At 54.0% G+C, this 23936-nt stretch overlaps 3 protein-coding genes and 2 pseudogenes across 3 annotated transcripts; 1 reads left to right on the forward strand and 4 right to left on the reverse strand.

The window, feature by feature from the left end:
• Positions 1-929: 929 nt before the first annotated feature.
• On the reverse strand, positions 930-1073 carry LOC111590060 (uncharacterized; annotated as a pseudogene).
• A 90-nt stretch (positions 1074-1163) lies between these two features.
• On the forward strand, positions 1164-2968 carry LOC109941520 (pentatricopeptide repeat-containing protein At4g02750-like; annotated as a pseudogene).
• A 427-nt stretch (positions 2969-3395) lies between these two features.
• Positions 3396-4588, reverse strand: LOC100275730 (uncharacterized). Its single transcript, NM_001149748.2, has 3 exons — positions 4407-4588; positions 4183-4256; positions 3396-3844 (listed from the first exon to the last, which is right to left on the reverse strand). Exons 1-3 carry the CDS (start codon positions 4519-4521, stop codon positions 3662-3664), a joined length of 372 nt encoding a protein of 123 aa, NP_001143220.1. The 5' UTR covers positions 4522-4588; the 3' UTR covers positions 3396-3661.
• Positions 4589-6048: 1460 nt separating this feature from the next.
• Positions 6049-7074, reverse strand: LOC103636370 (protein MEN-8). Its single transcript, XM_008658724.3, has one exon. The coding sequence runs from the start codon at positions 6760-6762 to the stop codon at positions 6439-6441; it is 324 nt and encodes a 107-aa protein (XP_008656946.1). The 5' UTR covers positions 6763-7074; the 3' UTR covers positions 6049-6438.
• A 3002-nt stretch (positions 7075-10076) lies between these two features.
• Positions 10077-10670, reverse strand: LOC100280885 (protease inhibitor/seed storage/LTP family protein). Its single transcript, NM_001153805.1, has one exon. It carries the CDS (start codon positions 10574-10576, stop codon positions 10274-10276), a length of 303 nt encoding a protein of 100 aa, NP_001147277.1. The 5' UTR covers positions 10577-10670; the 3' UTR covers positions 10077-10273.
• Between the last annotated feature and the right edge of the window lie 13266 nt (positions 10671-23936).

The following is a 23936-nucleotide window of genomic DNA, read 5'->3' on the forward strand; positions in this document are numbered from 1 at the left end:
CAAACAAAAAACTGTGATCTAGACCAGAATTTTTTTTGACCTCAAAAATAGCATGGTATTAGTAAAACTATGGTTTAAATATAGAGTTTTTAGATGTGCTCCCAAACGGCTCTTAACCTAAAATACCATAGAATGTTCAAATATCGTGGTATTGTTTTGGGACTAAGAAAATAATATGTTCCCAAACACGTCCTAAGTAATTTCAGACATGACCGACATTTTTGGTCGGCTCAAATCTTAATTTTATTATTATTATTATCATTTGCTCTATAATTTTAGGAGAACTTTAGAAAGAAATATGTTCAGATTTTTTTATTGTCGTTAGCTATGTCGCTTTGTTGTTGTGTTGCGAGATTTCTAGTTAAGCAGTTCCGCTCTGTGTCGAGGATGGGTTGTAGGCCTGCACTACCAGTATTAGAAGTATTTTTTATCGCTATACATGTCCAAGTGAACGCACTACCAGTATTATAAGTATTTTTATCGCTATACATGTCTAAATGAACTCTATACATGTCCAAGTGAGGGTACCTCAAATGAAAAGAAGCGACACATAAAATTCTTACTATGGAGTTTCATCTTCTACAACTGTATGGAGTTTCATATTCTTACTATGGAGTTTCATCTTCTACAACTGTATGGAGTTTCATATTCTTACTATGGAGTTTCATCTTCTACAACTGTATGGAATTTCATATTCTACAGGGCTAGTTTGGCAACCTATTTTCTAAATTAATTCATTTTCTTTCTGTGGGAAAAATAGAAAACGAAAATAGAGGTTCAAACTAGCCCTACAAATATTTTTTTATACATAAATCACCGCATAATATTTTCTATAACTGATAAACAGATTTTCAACTTGAGTGTGATTGACGTGCTCGGACTTTATTTCAGACACCATTTCAAGGCCCATCAACAAAACAAGATAAAAAAATAATTTAGACTTGACTGTAGTGAGCCCTCCCCCACAAAAAATAAATTTAATATCGAAGTGAACACATGGTCCACATATCAGATATTCAACTGATAAGAACAGATACTACACTTGATCTTAGCCAAAAGGCCGAGAAAGGTATGATTTGCTAAGGCGTCCAGCTTCTTCTTTTATAAGCCTCCTCTGGCTCCACTCGCCCACAGCCTCCGGGGTGGCACTAAACTGAGACGCGCTCCAGCTCCACTCACCGGTCACCACCACGCACACGCGCAGGCACGTCGCGAACTACTAGTATTTTGGCAGCGGACCGCTGTGGAAATGTGCTCGCCAAGGCCCATCAATAGCTAGCCCACCTAAGAATCCGTCGGGCCTGATTGATGCGGCCTCTTCGTCCCGCCTTCGCCCTGCCTGCGGACGCCCCTCTCCTCCTCCGCGCCTGCAGGTCCACCTCCCACGCGTTCCTGTGCCACGCGCCCACGCCCACCTCCTCAATTCGGGCCACCGCGCCGCCTCCCCGCTGCCGCGCTGCGGCTCTCCAACCTCATCGGCCTCGCGTCCCTCCCGGCGCCGCCGCGCTCGCTTGCGCCGTCTTCGCGCGCCTCCCGGAGCCCACCGCCCGCGACCCATTCCCCTGGAACACGTAGGTCCGCCTCCACGCTCCCGCGTCGCGCTGCTCTACTTCGCGCGGATGCGCCATTGCGGCGTGTGGCCGGACGCCTACACGTTCCTCGCTGTCCCCAAGGCATGCGGCCGCGCCCCTGGCTGCAGCGCCGGACTCCTGGTTCACGCCGAGGCCGTGAGGAGGTCTGGGCGCGGACCCCTTCAGTCTTCGCTGTGAACGCGCTCATCAGCTTCTACTGTAGGATCCTGGACTACCGCTTGGGGAGACAACGTGTTCTACGAGGCAGGCGGGGTCTCATGGAACTGCATAGTCGCTGGGTACGTCGGGTGCCGGGAGATGGGGCTCGTGCAGGAGCTGTTCGACGAAATGCCACAGAGAGACGCGTTCTCTTGGGAGTCTCGATCGATGGGTATGGTTGGAAGCAAGGTGGTGCTGGTGTGGACCGTGCACGCGAGTTGTCTGATCAAATGCCCAAGAGGAATTTCGTGTGCTGGAACTTGATGATCGATGGTGATGCCGGACAAGGAAGGATGCATTAAGGGAGGCCGCTGTTTGAGGAAACAGTGATCTTGTGGACCATTTTCATTGAAGGGCATGTCAAGTGTGGGGAGGCCAATGAGGCTTTGGTTTGGAGTATTTTCAAAGTATGCGGCGGCGGTGGCGGTCGCTGCGGTGGGGGTTGTCACTACTTGTGCTCAGCTGGGTGCTTTGGAGCAAGGAAGATCTGGTGTTGTGGCGCAGACAGCTTTGATAGACATGTACATGAAATGTGGGCGCTTGGATCTTGCCATGTTGGCCTTTGGAAGCATGGCTGAGAGGAGTGTGGTCACTTGGAATGTGATTATTGTTGGACATGCAACTCATGGTTATGGTCTGGATGCTGTCATGCTGTTTCATCCAAAGGAGGCAGAAAGGGTTACAGTGGATGATCTTAGTGTAATTGCCATCCTGACTGCTTTGCACACATGCTGGCTTGGTCTCAGAGGGTTTTGTGAATGTAGGTGGCTTTACACTTTTGGCTGCAGTTGTTTACTCCTTTTAGTCAGTTTTCAAATGCATCGTGCAGTGGAGTAGCCACTTGTGGATTGTGGGATTTAAAAGTGGTTTTGGCCTTTGAAGAACAGGTTTAGTTCTAACTGAGAACTGTCTGCACTTATGTACGTTGTTCTTTATTTCATCACTTCATCAGAGTGAAGATACATGAAGTTCAGATTTCAGAATGAAGATTTCAAGATTGTATGCTGCTTCTTACTTCTGTCTACTTTCTGCATTTCATTTTGTAGCTGTGTTCTTGTTTTCTGATTACAAAATGAAAAATGCCTGATACTGGGAATAACAGTTGATAATTTGAGACTCTGTAATATGTCTTGTTTGGGTTCTTTGGCTTCAAAACAGAAAAGTGTCTGCTTTCTAAATTGCCTGTCTGTTGTAAGCGTATAGTCCTGACTAGCTGACCATCAGCACGAGTACTTAGACTTGGCATCCTATTTTTTTTAGTCAATCTAGCATGAGTCAGACATCGAAATGGTCTGTCCTCTTTGCTACTTGTACAGAAGCATGCTCAAGCTTAGAAATTTAATCTTATATCTTAACAGAGTTAACAATGATGAACACTAACAAGCTACATAGGTGCTTGTGGACCATGGGTTCAGTGCTGTAGTAACGTCAACCTTGGTGCATGAGGCTCAAGTATGGCTTGATGTAGGCGTCTTATGCACCCAAAATACAACAGATTGATATGGGTTTTCTGTCTGACATCCATGTGTGTCTCTTAGATTCATTGTAGCAATAGGTCAACCAATTAGTTATGCACTTGAATAGGGGTCATTCATACTTCAGATGTCAAAATTGATAACCATTTACTAACAAAATTACTAGTTCATAACCTGAACAAGCATTTTAAAGTACAAAATGCTCCTCTAGGCTCCAGTCCTCTACTAGCTAGCCTCTTGTAAAATAGAAATGAAAAAAAAGGAACCCTTTTCAACAGAGAAAACAAAGAATAGAAGGAAGCGAAGAGGGAGAACGGAGAACCAAGAATGGGGAAAAAAATACTACTATTCTCCAGGACATACCATAACATAGCAGCTCCTCCTACTCATTGAAGATCACCTGTGGCAAACACACTTGTAGTGGTAAGCACTGTTCATGGGGTCATTTGCATCCACTGGGACTTGCTCAGCAGTACACTTGAATCGACACCCCCTGCACTCGTTGTATGTACATATTGGAGCAATTGAGCCGATCAACATTCTCCTTGCATACTTTGACAGTATGCCCTTGTTTAGACCCTAATATCAAGGCATGTGAAAATATCACGCTAACTATACTTGCTTTAAGGTCACTGAGCACTTTGTGGGTTAACTTAATACAAGGTTTTATTGCACTTTTTTTAAAAAAAAACATTAGTTCCATTCCTTGTTTCTATTCTAAGGTTCTTCTAGTGATATTACAGGAGTAATCTTGGAGGCAAGTGGTTGGCATTTTCTCCTTCTAATGTTTTCGTTGCATACATGTGTAAAAGAATAAAAAAGTACCGCAAGCCTTTGAATCTTGAGAACCCTGCAGAACACTACTTAGCTACAGTTAAGAGAGAGAGAGAGAGAGAGAGAGAGAGAGAGAGAGGTACCTTGATGACCTTCGGCAAAATTATATGCTTAGTAGTCAATTCTTGGTGAGGAAATTGCACCACATAATCAGCATCTTCAACTCAAATTAGATTGAAATGAGTGAATAAGCAGTGAAAGCAAACAAAAAGCAAGGGCCAAAAGAAAGAAGGGACTAGTCTCGTGCAAGGAAAGAGGAAATAAACAAGTCAGGGTTTGTGTGTAAGGAGGGGAAGGGCCTGAATACCTGATGTTCTGCCATTGTGGGCTTGGCTGCAGAGAGCATGGCCGATAAGCAGGCAAGAGAGAAGGAAGAAGAGGGGCAGGGAGCTTGTGGTAGATGTGGGGCAACCATTAGCCATTCCTCTTGTTCAAGTGAGCGATGGGTAGCATATGGGAGGATGATGCTTTATTTGGATTCAGAGAAACAGCATAAGGGAGCAAATGCTAGAGGTTATATAAACTGGAGACAGGTGCAATGGCCTGTGTGCGGCCGCTCTGTGACTGAGACTCTGCTCATGCCTTGCATATGCATATCCCTGTGCCATACCATGCAGAGACACTGGTATGGAGAGGGAACAGTGGGGACTGCGGAGACCACCATGTCCATGTGGCTCCACCCTCTCGTATGCACGAACGCACGGGATAACAGGTGCATCTGAAACTTAGCTACGGGGGGGCTTGGTTCAATTATTACCATAGCGTCACTTCGTCTGTTGACTGTTATGCATGTGCCTTTCTGCATTTTTTTTCATGTATCCCATTTCGAACTTAACAAAAAAAATTTACAGCACAATCGAAGTTAGCGGGCACAAGATCCGAATACAAAGCTTGGGTGTTTCAGTATCGAGCAGCAGGAAAGGAAGACAGTTGACATGGCTCTTCGCTGCGACAAAATGAATGGAAACCAACTCCAAATCTTCAGTCTAAGACCGTGGAAGAGAAAGTCATCCAAACCAAAGCTAACAAGTTCGGACGGACGGTCGGATTTCATACCCAGATGAAAGATGGGGCCCTACAGGAGTATATAAAAGAAAAGGTGGATTAAAAGTGATAAGTTGGCATAATAAATGGATGAGCAAGCTCTGGATCCTGCATTTCTGCATGGCAAGGTCTTTGCTCAGTCCACCGCTGTCCGTCTCCTCACGTGACCTCCAGAGCCCAAGAGGCATGGCCTGCTGCATCTGGATTTCATATCCAGAGCCGTACGTCTGGTGATATCTCGTCGACAGTAATGGTTGGAAGCTCTGGATCTGCGACGTATTTTTACAACCCCCAACCCCCCCCCCCCCCCCTGGGCTTTGGTGGGTGGAGGATGTTGCCATGCTGGGGGCTGGCAGGCTTCAGCTGCTGTGCTGTTGCTTTCAAGTCTCAGAGCTGCCACCTGCCACCGTACCAGCCACTCATGAGGCCGTGGCTGAGTCAAATTGTGGTGAAACTAATTTGTGTGGTAACCAAGCTATACAGCGGTGGTATTTGGCAGCAAGAACAAGCCAGCATGTGAGAAGTTTTACTGGCTGAGCAGTGAGCACGCATTGCATTTGTCGTAGGTATATATATGTATATCTGCATCCTGTCTCCCATTTGTTTGATTCTGCATGCTGCAAACGGCTGGTAACAAAAGGCAGAGTAGACTATTCAAAGCAAGCTTGCATGCATGCAGTGCGCGATCTGTGTATGTGCTAGTGTGCTTACGTTAGTCTGTCCGCTTGCGCCGCCACGAACTTCCTGCGAGAATCTCGTGGGCCAAATGTCTGCTGGAGTGAGTGCTGCATGGCAATGGCATACGTGGGTTTGCTTTTTGGCGAACTCGTCGTGAGTCGTGACATCCACCCAGCCAGCATCTATCTCGCCTCGTGTTTCGTCAAACTGTTAGTGCACAGTTAAGAAACAACAAACAAATTGAGACCTGAATGTTTATTGTTTGCGACGGACGACGTGGACGCACCGCACAGGCACAGTGCCACAGCAGTGAGCTAGTACTAGTAGGACGCAGCAAAGAAACACGTACGTACGAGAGGGTACACGACGTGGCACGCGGCTGACGGATAGATAGATAGATAGCCCACCGACGAGCACGAGCACGACTGCAGTGCACAAGCATGCAGCCTGCGCGCAGTGTGCAGAGCCCGTCAGGCCGTCACAGTTTGTTACTATACCCGTACCGTACGTAGCACTGAAACGATGATAAATAAAGCAACAATACACGATAATCGATGGCCACGAGACACGTCCGGCGTGGCATCTAGATCTAGTCTAGACACAGAATAAACGGCTAGCTAGTTGGCGTCGCAGGACGCCGGCGGGTAGTCGCACTTGCACTTGGTGGCGAGGTCCATGACGCGCGCGGCGTCGATGCCGCTGGGGAGAGCGCTCCGGTAGTCGCAGAGGCAGCTCCAGCGGGCGGCCTTCACCTTGTCGCAGCAGAGCTGGCCCGGCGCGGCCTGCGCGCTGCCCACCACGCAGTAGGGCGTGCACGCGTCCACCGCGGACCGGTCCACGCCGCAGAGCTTGATGGCGCCCGCCGCGCCCGCTGCCACGGCCACGACCAGCAACGCCACCAGCGGCGCCGCGTTGCTCGCCTTCATCCTCGTCCCGGACATCGATGGATCCGCTCCAGCACGTACCCACGCGAGCACACTTAGCTATAGGCCTATAGCTTTGCTTGTGTAGTGGTGCAGTGGCCACGCGCCCACGCCACGTCGGCGGCGGCCCGGCCTTAATATAGGGGCCGGTTAGCGCGGCCCGTGACGACGTGCATCAGTGCATGTGCTCGCGCGCTTGGCTTCATCCAGCGCAAGCGTGCGGAGTCACGCGGGCTAGCCAGAGTCATCCGCCGAACTCCATGGTGCGGATTGCGGAAGCTGCCCAGAGCTTGCCTCTCGATCTGTCGGCAATATACAAGAAGCATATACCCACGGTAACGAACGCTGGTATTGCTGGCACCAGATGCATTCTGCCCCCCTTTCCAGTGTCGCTTCGTGCCAACTGGCCTTTTTTTCTTTTTAGTATATGCTATTTCATTCATAGATATATGGTGTTAGCGATTATGAATGGTGCGTGGTCGGTGTAACTCGATCCGTATCTAAACTCCGTGACCATAGCTTAGGTATGCATGTGTTCCACCTCGGGTTAGATTAGGCATCTTTGGGAAGGAAAAATAATCTCTCTTTACATACAAAAATATAGTCCGATGTTGGCTGTACATGCATTTACAGAGAGTACCTTTCCGTTCATACATACGTACATACGGTGGTTGGCTCATCTATGACTTATTTGTTTCTCTTACAGATCGAGATATTTGTTAAGAGCATCTCCAACAACAAACTCTAAAATAGAGTCCTAAAATTTGAAATAAGACCATATTTAGAATGTTTAGGGTCTCAAAAGAAATGTTTACTCCAATAGTCAGGCCTTAAATAATGCTATTTAGGAAATAAATCATTATATTAGGAAATAAATGGTTGAAGATTAAGTGGAAATGAAGATAGGGCTCCAGTATATGGGTACTATATTTAGGACCCGAGAGACCGAGCCCTATAACCATTTGATGAAATTTTATAAAATAGGGCCGATGTTGGAAGAATGTTTTATGGTTTTGAGCCCTATATTTAAAATAGGACCATGGTTAGAGTCTCTCTTGGAGATGCTCTTAGCAAGCTAGGTATAAATTTACAACTCACTTCTTTTGTCTCTTCTCTACCTCACAGGGGCAGACCTAGTCCAATACTTGAGTGAGGGCCTAATATTTGAGTGGCGGCCTACTAACTAATAGACCGTTGTAACTACAATATATGAGGTAAAAGGTCCACTAAAACCAAAAAATTGTGCCCCCACTGGGATGAACGTAGGTTCGCCATGTGCCTCACTATATATACCACTATCTAATCCACTGGTTTAAATTTGAAAACCCACTAATCGAGTCACCCCTATACCCATAACATACATTTAATCCACTAAACAAAATACACCTATACTTAACAAACCATCAAATTCAACGATTCATACCACTGGATAATTCTCTCTCCCTTGCTCAAATCTAATAGACAATATTATTTCATTATTTGGATCATCCCTACTCCCTCATCCCTCCCAATTTCCCTACCCCACAACCCCGCAACTCCCGGCCCCTCTCCCTCCCCCGCACGTCCCTGCCGCCCCATCCCCCCTCAACGTCTCCACCGCCCCTTTCCCTCACTCGCACCACCGTCGCCGACCCATTCCCTCCCCTCCACGGCATCGCAGCGTTAGCATAGACTATATGCTAGTAGTCTACATAGAAATTTAATTTATATTGATATGAAGTAGAGAGTGTGACGCGGTACATACCTATAGCCAACTGTTATACGAGTAAGATTTAGGCAACCTGTAAATAATATAACAATGACATGCACAGAAAAAGTAGTTGGCATTATTACTGTCCATACTCTTAGGTGAGTGACTTCCAACGAGATCCAATTGATTAAATGTTTATTATTGCTTAGGAAAATACTTAAATGCTTTTTGTAGCACCTTTGCAATAGGTTCACAGGAAGAAGTACAATTTCAATGGGATTTCAAGAAAAATCATACACGCATTTTTTAGTAAAGTATATTGGCGGGAAGCGGTGACATTCAGGTCCTAAACTTTTTTTTTATTTCTATGCCTCTAAAATTGTTCTGGGCTCCAACACTAATCTAGACAAAAATTCAACCCACTTCATATGCTGGCATGATATACTGACTCGACACTAATGACATGTTTGATCTAGTGTCTACCTATACATAGTGCCATTCAGACCTTCAACTTTCTAAATTGCATATAAACAGTGGCGTAGCTAGCAATGGATGGCTTCGGTGGGCCGTGACATACTCTAATTCGGCCCACCAGACCACCAGTCCACCAAGTCCGAAAAAACCTAACACAGGCAATGTATTTTGACTGTGCTTAATGTTTGGACTGTTTCATATTATATTTGCATTCTAATATATGCACTTGTGAACTTAAATGTTAAATCTACAGTTTCACGTGATATTATTATCTTTATATTATAAATTGTATACTAAATTATTATAAATTATACTGATTTGTTTTAAAAAAGTTTCTTATGACATACATCATAAAAAAACCCTAGCCACGCCACTTCATAAAAATACGCCAACTCGAAGTACCTAAACTTGCACGACTGTTCCATTTGGCTTCCTAGCTTCCAGAACTACACATCCGTGTCTCTAAAATTGCTACTCGGACCACACAATATCTAATTACTGTTAAACTTGATAAGCTGCATGTGTATTGCTGACTATACACCTAAAATATGGACCCACATGCCATCCTGTCGAATTATATTTCATTTCACTCCTCTCTCTCTCTCCCTCACACACACCTGGGCCTACTCCTTCATCTAGATTTGTATTAGCGTGATTGGTATTTCTCGAAGTGCTTGCATTTTGAGAAGGAAAGCGATCTCACTTTTCCAAGAAAATCTAGTTTATTTTCTATTGAAAAATAAAGATCCTTTAGGAAGATAAAGTTACCAAATTAGTCCTAAATCAGATAATTGTCCAGGTTGCGACAGGAGCAACCAACATAAATTACACAAGAAAGATGCGGCGTAGACCATTGGCATTTGACGCGATTTCCTTTAGCAGTAGCGGAACTGCGGAAGATAGAGATTTAAGGGCATGTTTGGTTTATGACTAAGGGCCTGTTTGGTTCACTACCTCAATTGTCACATTTTGCCTAACTTTTCTGCCTAAGGTTAGTTATTCAATTCGAACGACTAACCTTAGGCAAAGTGTGCCACACTTTGCCTAAGGTTAGTCGTCCAAATTGAATAACTAACCTTAGGCAGAAAAGTTAGGTAAAATATGGCAATTGAGGTAACGAACCAAACATGCCTTAAATACGATAGTAAGATGCGTGCATGCATATGCATAGGCTGAAACCATGAGTTGCAAAGACATATATAGAACGTCCCGCCGGCTAGCAGGGCAGCCGATCATATCGGATAACGACTCAAAGCAAAGAACTAACACACTCAGAGGAGGAAGAAACAGGGTAATGAAGCGGATTTATTCTGTTTGGTCCAAGCTGCCCGTTCGCTGTCCGGGTCACGCACTCCATGTCTCCATCTACTGGCACTTGGCGTTTGGGAGGTTGCACGCGGAAGGGATGGCCTTGGCGCAGCTGGCGTATGGCGTGTTCTTGAGCTTGTTCCAGTAGTTGCTGCAGAGGCAGCCGAAGTCGGCGTTCCTCAGCGCGTCGCAGCACCCCTGGCTCGGCGCGCCGCTCGAGCAGGACGCGCACTGCCTCAGCACCGTGCCCCGGTCGACGTTGCACGTCCCGTCGGCCTCGCTCGCCGCGAAGAGCAGCGCCAGCAGCGCGACGGCCGCCACGGCCACGGCACTCTTGCCGCGCACCCTTCTCCCGGCCATCTGAGATCGGCGGATGTCTTGGCTTCGCTAGGCTGCTGACCTGCTGTCAGTTTAGACGGCGCTCGGTGTGTGTAGGCTAGTGTGATCTGCACTTGCAATCGCTCGATCGAGGGAGGCTTTATATAGAGCTTGATGGGCCGGACCGACGGCACACGAGCAGAGGTGCTCCGTGAGTCCGTGACGGCGTGCTTGCATGTGCAAATGTGCTCGTGAGCTAGCCTCCGGCCGTCGGCACCCCAAAAAAGTGGTCGGCCGGCCGGTCACGGGCAAGACGGAATCATCGCCGTACGTATGTACTGCAGGGTGCAGAGAGTTCATGCAGGCGCCGTGCCAATGGGCAAGACGGCGGCAGCGGTTTATTGCTGGAATTTGGCCGCATCTCGCGTGCCGTCAAGCTAATTTTGGTCAATGTGACTAGTGGTCGTAGGCGGGGGACACGGGGTGGCGTACCGTAGCGCCGTAGCGGGGTAAAATAACCAACCTATCGCCATGCTTGTGACTCTTTCGTCAGTTAGTTCTACTTAGCTCATCCCCTAGTTCTCGCTAGGATTTCTTTCGTATTGGCAGCAGATCGGTGATGGGCTGACGAAGAACGTGCCCGCCAGCGTGCACGATGCAGATGCCTATGCCTCCCTTCAGTTTTCTGCATTATCGATCGATACACGATCTTAAACAGCGATGAACTCACGAAATTAATTCAAAGACCGATTATCGAGATATCAACCCTATTATTCAATATTTTTACGCTTGAGTTTTGATGTAGGAGTTGAAACGCGCGGTCTGAACTGACGACTAACGACACCCTGAACCTAATTCGGAAACAGTCTACAACCAAAAAGAAAAAAGAAAAAAAACTGACTCTCAAACCACGTCCTCAACTTGCACATATTCAGTTTGGCGTCAGAATCCTGGAGCCAAGCCTTCGTCGAGTCGATTTTTTTCGTCCAGATATGCGGCTGATAAACCTACTACTCGCGTGCCATTATTAGGACAAACCTAAAGCTGATAAAACAAACAAACAAACAAACATGAACCCAGTCGTACACGCAGTGCGCCATGCTCTTAGTGCGTTTATGTTTTATGGTAGAAATCCAAACAACGTGTTTACAGAATACAATAATATTTTAATGCATGCTTTTCAAAAGTAAAGCATAGTGTACAAATTAAAGGAGATAAAACCCAATACAAGAGAATAATAATGATATGTCTGTATCGTTAAAAAAGTATAAGAGTTAGCCATTCGTTCTAGAGCATGGGCTGTGTTTAGTGGTGGTAATGGACCACGATCCATTTTTTCATGATTAGTTTAAGCATTTAATTAATTTTTGTTTAAAATGAATAGAAATAGAGTCAGATTCTAGTCCGATTCGATTCTTAAATTTCATAGTGCAAAATTCAGAGCTCATTATCACCCCTACTTGTGTTAGATGGTAAACGACATCAAATTGCATCTCCTAGCATATGACAAGATGATCGCAATCAAACAAAAACATCTACAGTTACCTGTATTACAATTGACATCAATGTCGGCCACTCAGTCTAGAACATAGGTTATGTTAGGATGTCTGGGTCTGTGCTTTGTGGCCCTTGTGTGGCCAAGAGCATGAGCCTCACCGTAGGCATATAGATTTTTTTTGTACTAGTGGACATCGATCCTTTCTGGCCATTAAGACGTTGAGGGCCCTACAAGGTTCTTACGTGTTTTCGATGGTCGTCGGAAGCTATCAGGGTCGTTGGGTTGTCCAAGACCAATGTGGCTTATTGCGACATTGTCTATGACATGTTGTATGGGTGGCATAGTTTTGCCACTTGGGCATGTTAGTGAAGGAGTTAATGAATGAATCGATAGCAGTGTGATGGACCTATAACACACGAAGTAATAATGGGTGTATGCTACGATGATTACTTCATCTTTTAATCTTTATGTAACTCATGCTATTATATCTAGCTCTCATAGTACAAGTAGTTTGGAACACAACGACAAAAGGCTACCTCTCACTTCTCATAAATGTTATGTCTGGATCTACCCGTCCCAATCGTTTGTGTGCATGTCGAGTTGGGAGAGCATACATTCCAAACGATCGATCGCTAGATACACCTGCTCAAGTGTGTGCGTGATCAAGTTTTTAGGGAGTGTTACAAAGATTTGTCAATAAAGATCTCAACCGTGGTGGATGCTTGAGGAACGGTATTGTCGGGGACCATAATTAGGGGTACCCTCAAGACGCCTAATTCTCAGCTGGTAACCCCCATCAGCATAAAGCTGCAAAGGCCTGATGGGCACGATTAAGTCAGGGATCAGTCCATACGAGTGACTCGATCACGCTTCACCCGAGCCTAGCCTCGGCCAAAGGCAGCCGACCTCGAGAGACTTCCGTCTCGCCCGAGGCCCCCTTTTTATGGCGGACACATCACCGGCTCGCCCAAGGCCTTGGCTTCGCTCAGAAGCAACCTTGACTAAATCACCAAACCGACTGACTAAATTGCAGGGGCATTTAACGCAAAGGAGGCCTGACACCTCTATCCTGACACGCGCCCCCGGCTGAGCCGAGGTGACCGCCGTCACTCCACCGCTCCACTGGCCAGTCTGACAGAAGGACAGCGCCGCCTGCGCCACTCCGACTGCAGTGCCACTCGACAGAGTGAGTCTGATAGGCAATCAGGCCTTGCCAAAGGCGCCACGGCGAACTCCGCTCCGCCCGACCCCAGGGCTCGGACTCGGGCTAAGACCCGGAAGACGGCGAACTCCGCTCCGCCCGACCCCAGGGCTCGGACTCGGGCTAAGACCCAGAAGACGGCGAACTCCGCTCCGCCCGACCCCAGGGCTCGGACTCGGGCTAAGACCCGGAAGACGGCGAACTCCGCTCCGCCCGACCCCAGGGCTCGGACTCGGGCTAAGACCCGGAAGACGGCGAACTCCGCTCCGCCCGACCCCAGGGCTCGGACTCGGGCTAAGACCCGGAAGACGGCGAACTCCGCTCCGCCCGACCCCAGGGCTCGGACTCGGGCTAAGACCCGGAAGACGGCGAACTCCGCTCCGCCCGACCCCAGGGCTCGGACTCGGGCTAAGACCCGGAAGACGACGAAACTCCGCCTCGCCCGACCCCAGGGCTCGAACTCCGCCTCGCCCGACCCCAGGGCTCGGACTCCGCCCTGGCCTCGGCTGAACGACTTCCGCCTCGCCCGACCCCTTGGCTCGGGCTCGGCCACGGCAACAGAAGGCAGACTCAACCTCGGCTTCGGAGGAAACCCCACGTCGCCCTGCCTAGAGCACAGACCGCCACGTCAACAGGAGACGCCATCATCATCCCACCCCGAATCGACTCGGGTCACGGAGAACAAGACCGGCGTCTCATCCGGTGGCGCTCCACAAGCTCTATGACGACGGCGGCCCCCAGCTCTCTTACGGAAGCAGGACAACGTCAGCAGGGACTCGACCGCTCCAACAGCTGTCCCTCCATCAGGCTCCGCCGCACCTCCGACAGCCACGACATCACGCCAGCAGGGTGCCCAGATCTCTCCGGCTGCCACATTGGCATGTACCTAGGGCGCTAGCTCTCCCTCCGCTAGACACGTAGCACTCTGCTATATCCCCATTGTACACCTGGATCCTCTCCTTACGACTATAAAAGGAAGGACCAGGGCCTTCTCAGAGAAGGTTGGCCGCGCGGGACCGAGGACGGGACAGGCGCTCTCTTGGGGCCGCTCGCTTCCCTCACCCGCGTGGACGCTTGTAACCCCCCTACTGCAAGCGCACCTGACCTGGGCGCGGGACGAACACGAAGGCCGCGGGACTTCCACCTCTCTCACGCTCGGCTCCGGCCGCCTCGCCTCTCCCCCCTTCGCGCTCGCCCACGCGCTCGACCCATCTGGGCTGGGGCACGCAGCACACTCACTCGTCGGCTTAGGGACCCCCCTGTCTCGAAACGCCGACAGTTGGCGCGCCAGGTAGGGGCCTGCTGCGTGCTGACAAACAGCTCCCCGTCAAGCTCCAGATGGGCAGTCTCCAGCAACCTCTCCGGCCCGGGACGGTGCTTCGTTTCGGGACTCTCGAGTTCATGTCCTTCGACGGCAGCTACGACATGACACTTCTTCCACCGCCGCGCGACTACGACAATGGCGGCCGACAACCCGCCCGCCGGCGGCGGAATCGACGACGTCTTCCCCGCGTGGTGGAAGAGCAATATTCGGGCTCGCTCCGTTCTCTCCCCGGCCAACGGAGGAGGAGGCGGAGCCGTCAAGGCCAGACGGGAGGCCGAGCTTCGTCGGCCGTCGAGCGAATCGACGCCCCCGACGCCCCGACGGAAGGCACGCCGGACGTCGACCTCGCGTTCGAGACGGAGGCGAGCGCCGTCCCCCCGCGGCACGCTGACCTTGAGCAAGAAGACGACGCCGGCGCGCTCGCGGAAAGCCTGCAGGACGTCGCCCTCGAACCAGAGATGACGGCGCAACCAGTCCCCGATGTGACTACGTCGCTCCTCGTCGACCAAAAGGTAACGACTAACTCCCATCTTGCGTCATTTCGACTCGGCCTCAACCCGCCAAACGACCTCGTTTTGGCGGGCGCTCTCATTGAGGCGAGTGCAACCCCACTGAGGTTCCGTATGCGGTCGCCTTGGGACCGACTGACGGACGTCTCGACCTACGGGCCCTCCGGGTCCGAGGAAGATGACGATCCCAGCATCGGTTGGGATTTCTCCGGACTTGGCAACCCCAGTGCCGTGCGGGACTTCATGACCGCATGTGACTACTGTCTATCCGACTGTTCCGACGGAAGCCGCAGCCTTGGTGACGAGAGCTGCGGCCCAAGCCGCGAATGTTTCCACATCGAGCTAGGGGATCCCACCGAAGGCAACCATCTTGGCATGCCGGAGGATGGTGATCTCCCTAGGCCGGTGCCTCGCGCCGACATCCCACGGGAGCTAGCTGTGGTCCCCGCTCCGGCGGGGGGTTACGACCCACAACTCGAGCAAGTCCGCGAGGCGCAGGCCAGGCTCAACGAGGGAACAGGAGCGCTTGAGCCGATCCGTCGGGACGTCGGACAGGCATGGGTGGGCCAACCCCTGGCCGGAGAAATACGTCATCTGCCCCAAGGTCTCCAGCACCGCGTCGCCAACGATGTCAGGATCAGGCCGCCGCCCGCATCCAGTGGGGTCGGTCAGAACCTGGCAACCGCAGCAATGCTCATCCGCGCGATGCCGGAGCCGTCAACCACCGAGGGTCGGCGAATCCAGGGAGAACTCAAGAATCTCCTGGAAGGCGCTGCGGCCCGGCGGGCCGAGAGCACTGCATCCCGGAGGCAAGGATATCCCTCGGAACCTCATGCCGTGACTTCCCGATTCATGCGGGAAGCCTCGGTCTACACCGGGCGCACGCGCAACACCGCGCCTGCGGCCCCGGGCCACCTCGGCAACGAGCACCATCGACGCGACCGTCGGGCTCACCTCGACGAAAGGGTGCGCCGAGGCTACCACCCCAGGCGTGGGGGACGCTACGACAGCGGGGAGGATCGGAGTCCCTCGCCCGAACCACCCGGTCCGCAGGCCTTCAGTCGGGCCATCCGACGGGCGCCATTCCCGACCCGGTTCCGACCCCCGACTACTATCACAAAGTACTCGGGGGAAACGAGACCGGAACTGTGGCTCGCGGACTACCGCCTTGCCTGCCAACTGGGCGGAACGGACGACGACAACCTCATCATCCGCAACCTCCCCCTGTTCCTCTCCGACACTGCTCGCGCCTGGTTGGAGCACCTGCCTCCGGGGCAGATTTCCAACTGGGACGACTTGGTCCAAGCCTTCGCTGGCAATTTCCAGGGCACATACGTGCGCCCCGGGAATCCCTGGGACCTTCGAAGCTGCCGGCAACAGCCGGGGGAGTCGCTCCGGGACTACATCCGGCGATTCTCGAAGCAGCGCACCGAGCTGCCCAACATCACCGACTCGGATGTCATCGGCGCGTTCCTCGCCGGCACCACTTGCCGCGACCTGGTGAGCAAGCTGGGTCGCAAAACCCCCACCAGGGCGAGCGAGCTGATGGACATCGCCACCAAGTTCGCCTCCGGCCAGGAGGCGGTCGAGGCTATCTTCCGAAAGGACAAGCAGCCCCAGGGCCGCCCATCGGAAGAAGCTCCCGAGGCGTCTGCTCCGCGCGGCGCCAAGAAGAAAGGCAAGAAGAAGTCGCAATCGAAACGCGACGCCGCCGACGCGGACCTTGTCGCCGCCGCCGAGTATAAGAACCCTCGGAAGCCCCCCGGAGGTGCGAACCTCTTCGACAAGATGCTCAAGGAGCCGTGCCCCTACCATCAGGGGCCCGTCAAGCACACCCTCGAGGAGTGCGTTATGCTTCGGCGTCATTTCCACAGGGCCGGGCCACCCGCCGAGGGTGGCAGGGCCCACGGCGACGACAAGAACGAAGATCACCCAGCAGGGGGGTTCCTCGAGGTCCGCGACTGCTTCATGATCTATGGAGGGCATGCGGCGAATACCTCGGCTCGGCACCGCAAACAAGAGCGCCGGGAGGTCTGCTCGGTGAAGGTGGCGGCGCCAGTCTACCTAGACTGGTCCGACAAGCCCATCACTTTCGACCGGGCCGACCACCCCGACCATGTGCCGAGCCCGGGGAAATACCCGCTCGTCGTCGACCCCGTTGTCGGCGATGTCAGGCTCACCAAGGTCCTGATGGACGGGGGCAGCTGCCTCAACATCATCTACGCCGAGACCCTCAAGCTTTTGCGCGTCGATCCGTCCTCCGTCCGAGCAGGCGCTGCGCCCTTCCACGGGATCATCCCTGGGAAGCCGTCCAGCCCCTCGGGCGACTCGACCTCCCAGTCTGCTTCGGAACACCCTCCAACTTCCGAAGGGAGACCCTGACGTTCGAAGTGGTCGGGTTCCGAGGAACCTACCACGCCGTGCTAGGGAGGCCATGCTACGCGAAGTTCATGGCCGTCCCCAACTACACCTACCTGAAGCTCAAGATGCCGGGCCCCAACGGGGTCATCACCGTCGGCCCCACGTACAAACACGCGTTCGAATGCGACGTGGAGTGCGTGGAGTACGCCGAGGCCCTCGCCGAGTCCGAGGCCCTCATCGCCGACCTGGAGAACCTCTCCAAGGAGGTCCCAGACGTGAAGCGCCATGCCGGCAACTTCGAGCCAGCGGAGACGGTCAAGGCCGTCCCCCTCGACCCCAGCGGCGACACCACCAAGCAGATCCGGATCGGTTCCGGGCTCGACCCCAAATAGGAAACAGTGCTCGTCGACTTTCTCCGCGCAAACGCCGACGTCTTTGCGTGGAGTCCCTCGGACATGCCCGGCATACCGAGGGATGTCGCCGAGCACTCGCTGGATATTCGGGCCGGAGCCCGACCCGTCAGGCAGCCTCTGCGCCGATTCGACGAGGAGAAGCGCAGAGCGATTGGCGAGGAGATCCACAAGCTAATGGCGGCAGGGTTCATCAAAGAGGTATTCCATCCCGAATGGCTTGCCAACCCTGTGCTTGTGAGGAAGAAAGGGGGGAAATGGCGGATGTGTGTAGACTACACTGGTCTCAACAAAGCATGTCCGAAGGTTCCCTACCCTCTGCCTCGCATCGACCAAATCGTGGATTCCACTGCTGGGTGCGAAACCCTGTCCTTCCTCGATGCCTACTCGGGGTATCACCAGATCCGGATGAAAGAGTCCGACCAGCTCGCGACTTCTTTCATCACGCCATTCGGCATGTACTGCTACGTCACCATGCCGTTCGGCTTGAGGAATGCAGGCGCAACGTACCAGCGGTGCATGAACCATGTGTTCGGCGAACACATCGGTCGCACAGTCGAGGCCTACGTCGATGACATCGTGGTCAAGACACGGAAGGCTCCCGACCTCCTCTCCGACCTTGAAGTGACATTCCGGTGTCTCAAGGCGAAAGGAGTCAAGCTTAATCCTGAGAAGTGTGTCTTCGGGGTGCCCCGAGGCATGCTCCTAGGGTTCATCGTCTCTGAGCGAGGCATCGAAGCCAACCCGGAGAAGATTGCGGCCATCACCAGCATGGGACCCATCAAGGACTTAAAAGGGGTACAGAGGGTCATGGGATGCCCCGCGGCCCTGAGCCGCTTCATCTCACGCCTCGGCGAAAAAGGTCTGCCTCTGTACCGCCTCTTAAGGAAGGCCGAATGTTTCGCTTGGACCCCTGAGGCCGAGGAAGCCCTCGGCAACCTGAAGGCGCTCCTTACAAAGGCGCCAGTCTTGGTGCCGCCGGTGGACGGAGAAACCCTCTTGGTCTACGTCGCCGCGACCACTCAGGTGGTTAGCGCCGCGATTGTGGTCGAAAGGCAGGAGGAAGGGCATACATTGCCCGTTCAGAGGCCGGTCTACTTCATCAGCGAAGTGCTGTCCGAGACTAAGATCCGCTACCCACAAGTTCAAAAGCTGCTGTATGCTGTGATCCTGACAAGGCGGAAGCTGCGACACTACTTCGAGTCCCATCCGGTAACTGTGGTGTCATCCTTCCCCCTGGGGGAGATCATCCAGTGCCGAGAGGCCTCGGGCAGGATCGCAAAGTGGGCGGTGGAGATCATGGGCGAAACGATCTCGTTCGCCCCTCGGAAGGCCATCAAGTCCCAAGTGTTGGCGGATTTCGTGGCCGAATGGGTCGACACCCAACTGCCGACGACTCCGATCCGACCGGAGCTCTGGACCATGTTTTTCGACAGGTCGCTGATGAAGACGGGGGCCGACGCGGGCCTGCTCTTCATCTCGCCCCTCGGAAAGCACTTGCGCTACGTGCTGCGCCTCCACTTCCCGGCGTCCAACAATGTGGCCGAGTACGAAGCTCTGGTCAACGGATTGCGGATCGCCATCGAGCTAGGGGTCAGACGCCTCGACGCCCGCGGTGATTCGCAGCTCGTCATCGACCAAGTCATGAAGAACTCCCACTGCCGCGACCCGAAGATGGAGGCCTACTGCGACGAGGTTCGGCGCCTGGAAGACAAGTTCTTCGGGCTCGAGCTCAACCACATCGCTCGGCGCTACAACGAAACCGCAGACGAGCTGGCCAAGATAGCCTCGGGGCGAACGACAGTCCCCCCGGACGTCTTCTCCCGGGATCTGCATCAACCCTCCGTCAAGCTCGACGACGCGCCCGAGCCTGAGGTACCCTCGGCTCAGCCCGAGGTACCCTCGGCTCAGCCCGAGGTACCCTCGGCCCAGCCCGAGGTACCCTCGGCCCCCGAGGGCGGGGCTCTGAACATCGAGGAAGGGCAGAGCGGGGCCACGCCGGACCAAGATTGGCAGGCCCTGTACCTGCAATATCTCCGTCGAGGAGAGCTACCCCTCGACCAAGTCGAGGCTCGGCGGGTAGCGCGACGCGCCAAGTCATTCGTCTTGCTGGGCGACGAAGAGGAGCTCTACCATCGCAGCCCCTCGGGCATCCTCCAGCGATGCATCTCCATCGCCGAAGGTCGGGAACTGCTGCAAGAAGTACACTCGGGGGCTTGCGGCCACCACGCAGCACCCCGAGCCCTTGTTGGAAATGCCTTCCGGCAAGGCTTCTACTGGCCAACGGCGGTGGCTGACGCCACTAGAATTGTCCGCACCTGCGAAGGGTGCCAATTCTATGCGAAGCGGACACACCTGCCCGCTCAGGCTCTGCAGACAATACCCATCACCTGGCCCTTCGCCGTATGGGGTCTGGACCTCGTCGGTCCCTTGCAGAAGGCGCCCGGGGGCTACACGCACCTGCTGGTCGCCATCGACAAATTCTCCAAGTGGATCGAGGTCCGACCCCTGAACAGCATCAGGTCCGAGCAGGCGGTGGCATTCTTCACCAACATCATCCATCGCTTCGGGGTCCCGAACTCCATCATCACCGACAATGGCACCCAGTTCACCGGCAAAAAATTCTTGGATTTTTGCGAGGATCACCATATCCGGGTGGACTGGGCCGCTGTGGCTCATCCCATGTCGAACGGGCAAGTAGAGCGTGCCAACGGCATGATTCTACAAGGGCTCAAGCCTCGGATCTACAACGACCTCAACAAGTTCGGCAGGCGATGGATGAAGGAACTCCCCTCGGTGGTCTGGAGCCTAAGGACGACGCCGAGTCGTGCCACGGGCTTCACGCCGTTTTTCCTGGTCTACGGGGCTGAAGCTATCTTGCCCACTGACCTGGAATACGGCTCCCCGAGGGCGAGGGCCTACACCGAACAAAGCAACCAAGCCAGCCGAGAGGAATCGCTGGACCAGTTGGAGGAAGCTCGGGACAGGGCCTTGCTACACTCGGCGCGGTACCAACAGTCCCTGCGACGCTACCACGCCCGAGGGGTCCGGTCCCGAGAACTCCAGGTGGGCGACCTGGTGCTTCGGCTGCGACAAGACGCCCGAGGGAGGCACAAGCTCACGCCCCCCTGGGAAGGGCCATTCGTCATCGCCAAAGTTCTGAAGCCCGGAACATACAAGCTGGCCAACAATCAAGGCGAGATCTACGGCAACGCTTGGAACATCAAACAGCTACGTCGCTTCTACCCTTAAGATGTTTTCAAGTTGTTCATATACCTCGCACCTACGCAAAGTTTAGTTGTCAAGGAAGGGTCGGCCTAGCCTCGGCAAAGCCCGACCCTCCCTCGGGGGCTAAAAGGGGGGAGACCCCCTCTGCGTCGAATTTTTCCTCGAAAAAGGATCTCTTTTTAGCAGGATTTCTTTCGTGCTTCTTGACTACTTCGGAAAGCGGATCCTAGAAACGACGAGGTACACGTAAGCAGCCAAGGCTGACCGAGCCGAGGGACTCCTACGCCTCCGGGATACGGATACCTCACTCGTCCCCTTCTGCGATAAGTAACTTGCGCTCGGATAAAGCGACTCCGTGGACCGAACGAGTCATCACGTTCGGAAGCTCTCCTGCCGAAGCAGTCCTTCAAGCTTTCTCGACTAAGTCGGGGACAGGGCCTCATGGACGGGTGAAAGTACGCGTAAGCGGCAAGGCCGACCGAGCCGAGGGATTCCCACGCCTCTGGGATACGGATACCTCACTCGTCCCTTCCGCGAAAAGCAACTCTCGCTCACACAAACATCCCTGTTACCGACAGAGTCCAGATGCTCGAAACAGGAGGAAAAAAGGCGCAGCTTCGCAAGTGCAGCGAGGGTGTTTTCTTCTGGCCTCGGCGGCCGCAGAAAGCACACGCTACAAGATGATCGGATCCTGCAGGCTCGGGTCTTCACGCTGAAGGGAGCTGTAGCACCCTCGGCATCGACGACGTCTTCAGCAAAGCCCGACCCAGCCTCGGGCGGCGCCGCGGTCCAGGGGCTCCTCCGGGAATCCGGCCCGAGCAGGCGGCTCAACCGGTTACCCCTGGGGCCTCGGCCAACCGGCTTCCAAGGGCGCCAGCCCGATCCGAGGCCTCGACTGACCGACTTTGGCGTCGGCCCCGCTGACGGACGACACGGCTAGGCTCCGGCCAACCAGGTTCCCCATTCTCGAGCCAACTCCGCCTCTGTTCATACTGATATCGCTACCCCCGGCCTCGATCCACCGAAGGGCGGCCGAGGGGTCTCTTCAACTAAGCTAGAGGAGCCTCACATAACAAGGCCGAACGGGCCGAGGGATTCCTACGCCTCCGGGATACGGATACCTCACCCGTCACCTTGGCACGGGGCAACCCATGCTTGGAAAAGCGGTTCAGATAATCAAACAGGCGAGACTTAGTGCTCGAAAATGAGGAAAAAACACGGCTCCGTGCCAAAATTACATACACGTTCAGGCCTCGACGGCCGCAATGAACGAACTCACTGGCATTCGAAGTGCCATTACAAACGGAACTCCGGTTCCCCCTCCGCAGGAACGAACAACCCCACTCCGAGGGGGAAGGCCTGCGGAGCAACGGAAGGCCGACGAATGGTGCGCCGTCACCCGCTCCAGCAGCGGCGACGACGACGCCTTCTGCTCCGGGGGACCAAGCAGTGGCAACGCCGACCTCAGGCTCGATGCCGCTGCCAGGAGGCCCCCGCCCGTGCCAAAACTTGTGAGGCAAGGACGGGCAGAAGGCCATAGAGTTGGAGGTCAGCCCGTGGCCGGCCCCGGCCATCTCGCCGGCAGCAGAACTTCTTCAAGCTGCCGTGGCAGATGCCGGCACCGCGAGTGGCTCCGAAGCCACTCGCGCCTGAAGGCCAGGCACGCTGCAGCTGCCAGCGCCACGGACGACGGCCGCCTTTCCCTCCGATCACTTAGTGAAGGAGCGGGCCGCCACCCACGCGGGGGCCGACCTCAACTCGGCGCACTCCCCTCCCCAGCCCTGGTGATGAAAATCCTTGAGGCTGAGGGAGGGGAAGAGGCCGCGGCCCGGCTCGCTTGCCCTCACCATCGAGCTGGAGGTCGCCATCTCAGGTGACCGCCGGCGGAGGGGAGCAGCCGGGCAGCATGATGAAAATCCTTGAAGCCGAACGATGGCTGAGAGGTACCAACTCCCATGGAGTTGCGTTCCTCCAACGAGGAGGCGGAAAGGCGGCGGATACCCCCCATCCGGGGGCTTGGAAGACGGGAAGACCCGACGCTTAAGGGAGGAAGAAGACATGGTTGCCTTACGAAGGGAGCCTCCCTCCTTTTAAAGGCAACTCCCCCTACGTGCGCCCCCAGGCGCCGCGGGCCGAGTCTTCTCCAACACGCTCTAGGGCCCTCCCCTACGACTCGGGGGCTGGGTCCCGCATGTCATGCAAGCCGGCTCAGGGCAGAAGAAGCCAAACCGCCGCGCATGGTGCGCACGACCGTCCAGCGGTTACAGGCGACCCCCCATTTTCGCCCAGACCAACGGGCAGAAGGGGCGGGCAGCCATGCAGGCGGCATGCAACCGCGCCAGATGGACGCGCTTCTCCGACTTCTGACACGCCAGCTTGGAACCCAGGCCCACGCATCGAGCAACCGGCACGCCAGTGGCTGCATGCAAGCAACCGCACCGCCACTTGTGCCACCATCGCGCCTCTTCGGTTGCGAAGCCTATGCCACGACTCGAGGCGACCCAACAGCGCCAGACTGGCGCGTCGGTCAAAGCGACCGAAAGTGGGCCGGCAGTAATAGCGGTGGCAGGCGGGCGGGCGCAGCGGTCACGTCGTCAGCCAGGCTCACGTCCCATCCTGAGACAGCAAGAGAGCCTCCTCTCACGGCGTGAAGACGGTGCACCCGTGACCCGTTCCTCGAACGGATCGCACGCGCGCAACGGCCGCCCCGCCAACCACTCGCCCCGTCGCATTAACTCCGCGGCGGGACACGCGGCGCCTCTGGTAGGAGGAGCGCGCGACGCTTCACCTTCGCCGTAATAACCGCGTCAGAAAAGGTACGCCACGTCGTCCGAATTCGTATCCTTTTCCGTTTTCCTCTTTCTCTATCTC

This window comes from Zea mays, chromosome 8 (genome assembly GCF_902167145.1).
Source record: "Zea mays cultivar B73 chromosome 8, Zm-B73-REFERENCE-NAM-5.0, whole genome shotgun sequence".
In the NCBI taxonomy this organism is placed as follows: Eukaryota; Viridiplantae; Streptophyta; class Magnoliopsida; order Poales; family Poaceae; genus Zea; species Zea mays.

Bases quoted from the DNA above. Each gene is read 5' to 3' on its own strand.
- LOC103636370 (XM_008658724.3), bottom strand. From the start codon at position 6,762: ATGTCCGGGACGAGGATGAAGGCGAGCAACGCGGCGCCGCTGGTGGCG.
- LOC100275730 (NM_001149748.2), bottom strand. From the start codon at position 4,521: ATGGCTAATGGTTGCCCCACATCTACCACAAGCTCCCTGCCCCTCTTC. The intron at 4,257-4,406 runs GTATTCAGGCCC...TTTGAGTTGAAG, and splicing joins CCACAATGGCAGAACATCAG to ATGCTGATTATGTGGTGCAA. The intron at 3,845-4,182 runs GTACCTCTCTCT...CCTTGATATTAG, and splicing joins TTTTGCCGAAGGTCATCAAG to GGTCTAAACAAGGGCATACT.
- LOC100280885 (NM_001153805.1), bottom strand. From the start codon at position 10,576: ATGGCCGGGAGAAGGGTGCGCGGCAAGAGTGCCGTGGCCGTGGCGGCC.